Source organism: Solanum pennellii, chromosome 8 (genome assembly GCF_001406875.1).
Source record: "Solanum pennellii chromosome 8, SPENNV200".
Classification (NCBI taxonomy): Eukaryota; Viridiplantae; Streptophyta; class Magnoliopsida; order Solanales; family Solanaceae; genus Solanum; species Solanum pennellii.
The window spans coordinates 2194596-2203497 of record NC_028644.1 but is presented as its reverse complement, the minus strand read 5'-3'; the positions used below and the strand labels follow the sequence as shown (position 1 = coordinate 2203497).

The following is an 8902-nucleotide window of genomic DNA, read 5'->3' as shown; positions in this document are numbered from 1 at the left end:
GGGGGGGTGGGGGTGGGGTTGTCGGTTTTCGAAGAAGTGCAAGTTTAAGTGTCATTTGATATGCTCACAACAGAACCATAAACAATTACATAATCAACGTAATTCCACAAACGAGGTCTGGAAAGAGTGATGTATACATGTACCTTATCCCTACCTTGTAAAGGCACAAAGATTGGAATAAGGGCCAAAACTGCCCTAATTAAGAAATGTACACATGAAACTCCATTTTTACAAGAGCTGGCATCAAATTTTACATTCACAGTATGTTCCAAAATTGGTACAACACAGCATAAGTAAACAGCCATCATGCTAAGGACCAAATGATGTAACACAGGTCATATCTTGCAAAAAAAGAAAATTCTAATTAAATTAGATAGTAAAACAACAATACTACTAAGTAGTGGTAACCAAAGGAAACTATGTAGCTCGGACTCTCCAAAAATTGTTGCTTGCACCCATATCAAATCCTTTACTTTCGGAGGATTCATTCACACCCAGTAATGTTTTTGAAGGATTCGGGCAACATAGAAGGGAAAGTTAGTTACTATAACAAAGTTAAATTCCCAACTGGTTTTGTACTTCTAAGATAGTCTCAGCAGAGTTCCTAAGTTGCTGAATTTCCTCATCAGTAAGATGCACATTAGTCACACCTAAAACTCCATTTCTACCAAGCTGTGCAGGCAAGCTCAAGAAAACATCACCGCCATCAATACCATAGAACCCCTTTGCTAGGATTGAGACGGGGTGAATCCTTCTCTGATCTCGAATGATTGAAAAAGCCAAGTTAGCCACAGAGTATCCGATTGCCCACGATGTGTAGCCTTTGAGATTGATCACTTCATATGCACTCTGCACAACTTGTTTATGGATTTTTTCCAATGTATCCTTCTCAAAAGCAATTTGTTGACTCTCCAGAAAGCTAAGAACCGGAATCCCTCCAACGCTAATACTAGACCACAGTGCAACAGAGCTATCACCATGTTCACCAACAATGTATGCCTAGTATAGACAAAAGAAGTTCAGTTTTTTGATGTAGTACATAATTTCATTATATTGAAATATTTCCTGTATACCAAAAAGTATAGAATCAACAACATAGTATGGTTCTCTACTAATGAGAAAAAATACAAACATATTATAAGACATCAAATGTGCTTCATAAGACTTCAAAAACTAATAATCAGACAAATTATAAAGACTCTCTCAATCTTCAATATATACAAGCAGAAAACAGAGTTGAGTATCAGTGTATAGCTCAAATATACTCAATAAGTCTCAACCAAGTACTTAGGGCTGCTTATAGGACGAATCGGGCGGATAACTATGGTTAACCAATTGGCTTATCGGTTTTAAAATATATTAATCCGCTAGCCAACCAAGCTATCGGTTGGTTTGGTATCGAATAGTAATTAATGGACGGTTAACAGACGGTGTACGGGCTCAATCATTTCATGCACCATTTTCACTTTCACTAACCAACATATTGATCTTCAATCAAACAAAAGCTCTACTTAAGCTGGTAATTTTATAATTGTTAAATCACAGTGAGAAATTTATGAAAGTTCAAAATTTTGAGGATGCATACACAGTTATTCATTTAACAAATATACTCGACGTAAAATAAAAGTAACTATGATAATTCTTAACGGTTAATGGTTTGCAATAAGAAAATTGAGTAATCTGCCCCGATACCAATAAATTGTTTACTAAAAAATTTTAATTCATTTATCAACATTTAATGATATAATCCAATACGACAATTTTGCGATTAGCTTATCGATAATGGTTTGATTCTAAACCGCCCCCACGGATTGAATTCTTAAGTCTAAGATAATGATGTCAAATGTTAAAAACTGAATTTGAATCATAAATTCAGAATGATGATGTCAAACGTTAGTCACTGAGTTTTGAATTTATTTTTGTACATAGTTAATGAAGTTCTAGATATAAACATACTATTTGGACTAGAGTTATACCAAACACCTAGGTAACCTTCTAGCTCCATCCTTGACTGACCTATATGTTAGTATTCTTTCTTTATATATTGTTCCTTTTTGTCGTTTTCTTTAAAGTAATAAAACAAAAATAACCTAATGTTTGATGTATAATGAGCTACTAGCAATTTTTTTTTAAAAACTTAAATATAAATGTCTGCTAAGTGATAATCATACAAACAAGTACTACAAAATTGTCTTCTAGCAATTTTTTTTCATGACAAGAGAAATCCGCTGCTGCACAGGGTAAAATTCCACTTTTATTCAATAGCTCGCAAATCACATAGGAGAGGTTATCTGCACTAGGCAAGTCTGGTGCGACAAACTTGAGTCAGAAGGCAAATCTCTTGCTTTCGCTGGCAAGAGGTTTCGAACTTGAGACCTTCAATATGGAAGTCCCATGCTCAAACCACTGAACCACCCCAAAGGATGTTCTAGCAACACTTTTGTTGGCCATCATTGTCAAAACCAACTGAATTGCTCCACTCTTTGTTACTCGATTGGTAAGTTCAATTCTTTAACAATCATTCTACTACAAATTAGCTTACATGAGTAGAAAAGAACAAACTTGGTGACACAATTTGTATGAATACTGTCTATGGTTTGGAACAACTCTTTAAATGCTAAGAACCAACATCATAATGACAAATTGTATCCTGTTCTGTCCCCACATGGTCAATCGAAAACAGTCTCTCTATCCGACAAAGATAAAGCTAAGCTCTACGTATATCTTAACTTCTCCATATCTCACATATGAAATTACATTAAATATTATATACATTAGTCTTAAATCATGTTGATAGGATACTTCAAAATGTGGATGGATGAGTGTTAGATACTTTAAATGCAGTACAGTTTTGAGAATCCAATATATTTTTAAAAAGTCCAAGCAACACATGTCTTTTATCTCGTACAAACACGATCACATAAAGAAGCTTATAGACAAAAAAATGCAACAAGATGCATTAAACTCCAGCTATGCTGTGTTCGAAGAAGGACAAGACCACAAGTGTTTATTCAACATACGTTCGTTTTCATAGCTTAAACGTGTAATTTCATGATCAAATGAAATAGCTTATTAAAAAAGAAAAAGGAAAAATTTAAACAAATACAAAATATTGAATTTACCTGCACATCCTGCGCATTAACATCAAGGTGATCAGCAATCAAAAACCGAAACCTAGACGAATCCAAGTTCGTACCCGACCCGATAACCCGATTCACTGGAAACCCAGACAACTTCCAAGCAACATAGGTCAAAACATCCACCGGATTCGATACAATCAACAATATACACTCCGGCGAATACTTCACCAGCTCCGGCACAATACTTTTATACATCGCCAAATTCCTCTGCAACAAATTCAACCTGCTCTCCCCCGGGTTCTGCCGAGCACCCGCCGTGACAATACACAGATCCGACCCGGCCGTAACCGTATAGTCAGCCGAAGCAACGATTTTAGTTCTCGGAAGGAACGCGGCGGCATGTTGGAGATCCAACATCTCGCCGCGTAATTTATCGGAATTTGCGTCGACGAGTGCTAGCTCGTCGACGAGATCCTGAGTAAGGATTGTTTGAGCGATGGCCATTCCGACGTTGCCGACGCCGATGACGGAGATCTTCGTGTGGTGATTCGTCTGAGATGGCGGGTTACTGTTGGCGATTGATTTGAAGAAAACTTGGTTTAGTTCTAGACCATCAAGGCTTAATGAAGATGATGATGACATAGTTGATCAAAAAATGTGTAGTTGATTTTTCTGTGAAACTGAAAATATGGAACTTTGGTTGAGAGATTGATGTGACTATGAAAAAATGGCAAGTATGGAGGAGATTGGGTAACACACTGAGTTGAAAATGGGAATAAAGTGATGGAAAGTTGACAACATGGCATTTTTTAAATAGATTTCATAACAATCCATCTCTTTCGAAAAGAATGATCACGATTCTTTTTAATCTTACGATTTTAAAATGTTAAAATGCTTTTTAATTTTGTAATATAAATATATTAAGTGAAAAACAAAAGTTAAAAATATTATTAAAGAAAAAAAATGATTATTCTTTTTTAAAATAGACTAAAAAAAATTAAATTATTTTTTAAAAAAAATGAATTATCTATTTTTGAGTTTATATGGTTTAATTTGAATTCAGCTGAAATCTCTCAAACAGTTTATTGCCTTTTACGAAGTATGAACTTTTGAGATTCAATTGCATCCAGATTCTTTTTTGAGGTTTAGAAAGATTACCTCGAAACATATGTTATCTTTGAATATTTGTTACCTTATGTAAATATGTCCATCAATACTTGGACGGATGAATAAAATTAGCTTATTGTGAAAATGTTTGATCAAAAACTATTTGTTAAGCAGCCTCACTCCGTTTTTCCATATTATAATTAGTTTCTGCGGGCTAATTTCAAAGACAAAATGTCTTTTCTTTATTTAGTAGAACATAGTATAACTAGATTAAGAAACATCTATTGACGTGAATAATTCATTTTTTCTAAATAATTTCTCGCTCATGAGAACAGAAACGTGATTAGTAGTCAATTGCCTTTTAAGAAAAAGATTAGAACAAGAAAGCTTCTTAAGTTTTTTAATCTCTTATTATTAAAAACATGTTAATAATCTTTCGTGAAAAAGCTAATCCTTATAATGAAGGAAGAATTGAACCAACGTGAAAAACAATTAAATATAACTTGTCTAGCTAGTGAAAAAAACGAACTAAATATTCAGAGAAAGATAAGAAACAAACACTTAAATAAGATGAAAGCAAAACCAAGATACCACACTAAATTAGGCATTAACTAGAGCCACAATACTTTTTTTTTCCAATTTCAACTTGATGTCAAATATTTATGTTAGAGCTCGAGTATTTTGTTCAATTTCAACTTGATATCAAATATTTATATTAGAGCTCGAGTATTCCGAAGCAATACTAATGCTAAAAACAGAAACATTTTCTAGCCCAATCGCCACAAAGTACCAAAGGGTAAGAGTTGAGGGGGCAATGGAGTCATTAGCAGATTTGGAGCGACTCCAGACCCGAATCCTTCAACGAATAACAAACCTCGAGCTCTCTCTTCTTCCTACCGGCGATACTCCTCTCTCCGCCGCCAGTACCGCGATCGCCGACGACACCACCACCGAGGACCGCCTATCCTCCATTCTCCTCGGGAATGGCGTCAGAGATTTCTGCTTCAAGCGTGTTGCCTCTGATTACTATGATTGGCCTCTCGAAGCTCGTCGTGATGTTTTAGGCGCTGCATCCATTCACCATCTCTGCAAAAGCATTGTTCTGGTACCTCCTACCTATCTTCATTTTCATGTCTTAAGACAAGCATTTGGTATTAATTTCGTAATAGTATTAGGACTAATACAGTCCCTTAAATTAGTCAGTAAATTCTGTTGAGCATCTGAAAAATTGATACAGTTTATATATCGGACTTTTTCTATTCGCTTTTAGGAGTTGTCAAGTATTCTTGGTTAGGTAGATGAGTTAACCACTTATGCATTAGCCTCAACAAGCAGTAAAACCTAAGGTCTATTTGAATTGAGGTTGATGTGTATAATTAAAGGAGATGACAGATTTTATCTTTAACTACCTAATAGACTCTTGATAGCATGGGAGAAGTTTCTCAAAGTTTAATAGGAAGTGTCTAATAGGAACACTGATTAGATTCTCAATTGCGACAAGTCATAGTTCGAGCGTCTTAATGACATTAAACAATGTTAAGAGGCTGTCGATGCGTTAAGCCTTTACTTAAATTTTAGGGGAAAAGAAAAAGCTTAAAATCTCTCAGTGTGCAGAAGGACATATCATATCCTCGAAACAAAACTAATAGATCATCTGTTTCAATTTATAACGGTGTTTGATTGGGCACAATGTTTAAGATATTCATTTTGACTTGTGTATATTAGTGGTAGAGGAAGAAAGCAGTAAAACAATAGTTTAAAAGTTAGCTTGTCGAAGAAAAAACACATCAAAGTTTAAGGCTTGAGTAATTTAATGGTTTTGCATTTTTGAAATTGGAAAAATGGTTATGAGAACAACCACAGTTATCTCAAATATTCATTGTACTTGCGTGCAATTCAATACATGAAATTCTCGTGTTGAAAATGGTTATGATATTGCATGCTCCTTTTCCTTTGTTTTTTGTTGAATTCGGGTGTGTATGTGGGGGGGTACACTCTACCTTCCACAAAACCCAACTTGTGGGATTACTCTAGGTATGTTGTATTTGTTGTATGTGCTTTTAACTTTAAAATATCTCGATGTCTCTTTAGAAGGGACTCTTTCCTATCTTAGTCAAATTTGTCTGCTCAAATGCAGGTAAATACTCAAGCCCCATCTAATATCACTGATTGTAGTGATCGTAACAATTCAAAGTACTATGTCGTAGTTGTACAGGTAACTATTGTGCAACTTCAATTCTGTTTTGGGGTCTAGAAATAGTATGTCTGACTAATCTAACGTTCTTCTTATACTATCATAATTGCAGTATACTGCTAGATTTAATGCTGAGACTGTGAAGAATTTCCTATACACACTCAATGATGGCAAGATAGCCAAAAAGAAATTCAACAGTAAGTTCCTTCTCTAAACAGCACATTCATTAGGTGTAGCAGTTAAAGTGATTTGAATGAAAAATGAATTGGAGAATCTTAACCCTGTATGAAAATATCAAAATTAGAAGTGTTAATTTGATCATTCTAAGAAAAGACTTTGCAGAAAAGACCAAATTAGTTGTGTAGGCTTTTTTGATGTATCAATCAAGGAATCAACTGTGCCTCAATCCAAGTTAGTTGGGGTTGGCTATAGAAATCCTCTACATCCAATCCCCTCTACTCAGGTAACATTTGATGTATATACAAACAAAATGAATAACCATATATGAATCTGCATATATATATATATATATATATAATATTTTGTAATGAACTTTATCAAACATATTTCTTGTATTGAGGTCGCTTTTTGGGATGTCCTCTTCTGCATATTTAATGGTCGAAAAAAGAAAAAGAGAGTTGGCCGCTGCTAACTGTACATGTTATAGTCTTCATGTGCTTGTTTTGTTGGAGATGACTTTGGCATAATGTTATCTTGTTATGAGGTTTACTTGGACTTGAGCATATTAGAGAGCCACCCCAAGTGATGGGAGTAAGAGTTGTCACGCGATGTAATTATCTCTCACAAATTGCAGCTTATTGACTGGTTGTTATAAGAAAGCATGTAGTTCAGGAATAAATTGTTATTCTACTGTTTAGATGGTATGCTTAAATGATCTGCTAATAGTATTTCGGTTGTGCTGCTTTATATGATTTGTTTAGTTTCACCTGGTAGATACACTGTCATGAAGTTCTGTGTTCTCAGCCAGTAATGCTCTGAATGAGCGTGTTAACTATGATTCAGCCACTGGATACAAGACTAAGAGAAACTGGAATAAATTATTCACTTAGGAAACACGCAGTAAAGAACTGAAGTTATGAGGTTGAGAGACTTGATCTATGCACTTTGCTGCTTATAATTACTCCTCCTGCTCAATTTGTTTGTCTTAATTCTCCTTCTTAATGTAGAGAGTACTATATTTTTGGTTGTTGATGTTTTGTAAGAAACATGTACAGATATATGCTCCAAGTTAATGAGTTGTGCCAATATTTGGAGTCACATTATGTTGTACACTTCATGTAGAATAATATTTGCTATTGTCTGCTTTTTGCAGTGAGACTTGCTCCCGAGGAGACATCAATCAAACTGACTGGTTTTGAACACAATGGAGTTACGTGTGTTGGCATGAAAACAGATATACCGGTATTCACTCTCTGCTTTTTAAGAACTTCTGTTTAAATGTTGCCTAGTGCACCCTCCTTTTTATAGGTTTATATATAAAGTGTACCTAGGGAACTGTGGTTCAAAAAATGTGCTGAAACTTGGTCTGAAGATCGATGTTCTACTGAAACGTTGTCAGCAACTAAAGAAAACGATTTTCATCGGTAGAAGCAAACGTATGAATTGAAAAGTGGATGTTATGAGTTCATGTTCTCTTGATGATTTCTTTCAAAGTCATGATTCAACCACAAACATTCGAGATTTAATTCAAACATCTTTTCTTACCCCTTAAGCTTAAAAATGTTATTTACCCTGCCAGTTTGTGTGCACCTCGACTATCCTTATGGGGTACCTGATACTTCCCACCAACATATAGGTATCAAGTAACTCTTTCCACCTAGGCTTGGAGATGTACTTGTAGTTTCTTTTGTCTCCGTTGGAATTGAATATGAGATGTCATTCATTCTCTACCACTAGGCCACACTCTTGGGTGGGGCAAACACATATGCTCCTAACCATATTAGGAAAATATTTGTGGTACTAGTATTGTCACTGCAAATGCAACTTATGCTACTAAATTTACCAGGTGATTTTGGATGAAGCAATTGCCAAACTCAGCCCTGACTTCTTCTGGTTAGGAGGCGGTGAGATTTATCTTAAACTGGGGGTGAGGACTTCAGAATTCATCAAGTTTGTTAAACCTTTCATCGTCAACTGCAGCGGTGCTTAAATTGACCCCATTCCTCGAAAAGCCAGTGCCAGTAGGAAGGAAAAATTCCTTAAGACCAGCAATTTGATATTTTTAAAGGTTTATCTCATGATTGTTAGGTTTCATTGGATTTGAGTTTTGAACTTGTATCGATATTAAATTTGTACTTCTATAGTTATTTTACCATTCCCTTGCTGGATTATCAAGATCTTTACACAAATGGTTGGTCGGATTCACTGCTTACTTTTCCTAGCTGTAGCTGGTGAGTGAGGGGTGCGCGAGTACTCCATTGGTGTTCTTTGTCTTAGTGCGATCTTGATAAGAATGAATGAACTAACGACTCTTGAAGAGAAACCATATGATGCAGTATAT

General features: G+C 35.3%; 2 protein-coding genes across 2 annotated transcripts; one reads left to right on the top strand and one right to left on the bottom strand.

The window, feature by feature from the left end:
• Positions 1-132: 132 nt before the first annotated feature.
• LOC107027161 (L-lactate dehydrogenase B) lies at positions 133-3870 on the bottom strand. Its single transcript, XM_015228342.2, has 2 exons — positions 3123-3870; positions 133-999 (listed from the first exon to the last, which is right to left on the bottom strand). Exons 1-2 carry the CDS (start codon positions 3720-3722, stop codon positions 556-558), a joined length of 1044 nt encoding a protein of 347 aa, XP_015083828.1. The 5' UTR covers positions 3723-3870; the 3' UTR covers positions 133-555.
• A 1043-nt stretch (positions 3871-4913) lies between these two features.
• On the top strand, positions 4914-8750 carry LOC107028793. The gene is made up of 5 exons (XM_015229991.2): positions 4914-5292; positions 6325-6402; positions 6494-6578; positions 7715-7803; positions 8408-8750. The coding sequence occupies exons 1-5, from the start codon at positions 4933-4935 to the stop codon at positions 8549-8551; spliced, it is 756 nt and encodes a 251-aa protein (XP_015085477.1). The 5' UTR covers positions 4914-4932; the 3' UTR covers positions 8552-8750.
• Positions 8751-8902: the final 152 nt, after the last annotated feature.

What these genes read in the sequence shown, in the direction of transcription:
- LOC107027161 (XM_015228342.2), bottom strand. Translation starts at nt 3,722, where the DNA reads ATGTCATCATCATCTTCATTAAGCCTTGATGGTCTAGAACTAAACCAA. An exon ending in TTAATGCGCAGGATGTGCAG is followed by an intron (nt 1,000 to 3,122) that starts GTAAATTCAATA and finishes TGTCTATACTAG; the next exon opens with GCATACATTGTTGGTGAACA.
- LOC107028793 (XM_015229991.2), top strand. Translation starts at nt 4,933, where the DNA reads ATGCTAAAAACAGAAACATTTTCTAGCCCAATCGCCACAAAGTACCAA. An exon ending in TCTGCAAAAGCATTGTTCTG is followed by an intron (nt 5,293 to 6,324) that starts GTACCTCCTACC and finishes GCTCAAATGCAG; the next exon opens with GTAAATACTCAAGCCCCATC. An exon ending in AGCCAAAAAGAAATTCAACA is followed by an intron (nt 6,579 to 7,714) that starts GTAAGTTCCTTC and finishes TGCTTTTTGCAG; the next exon opens with TGAGACTTGCTCCCGAGGAG.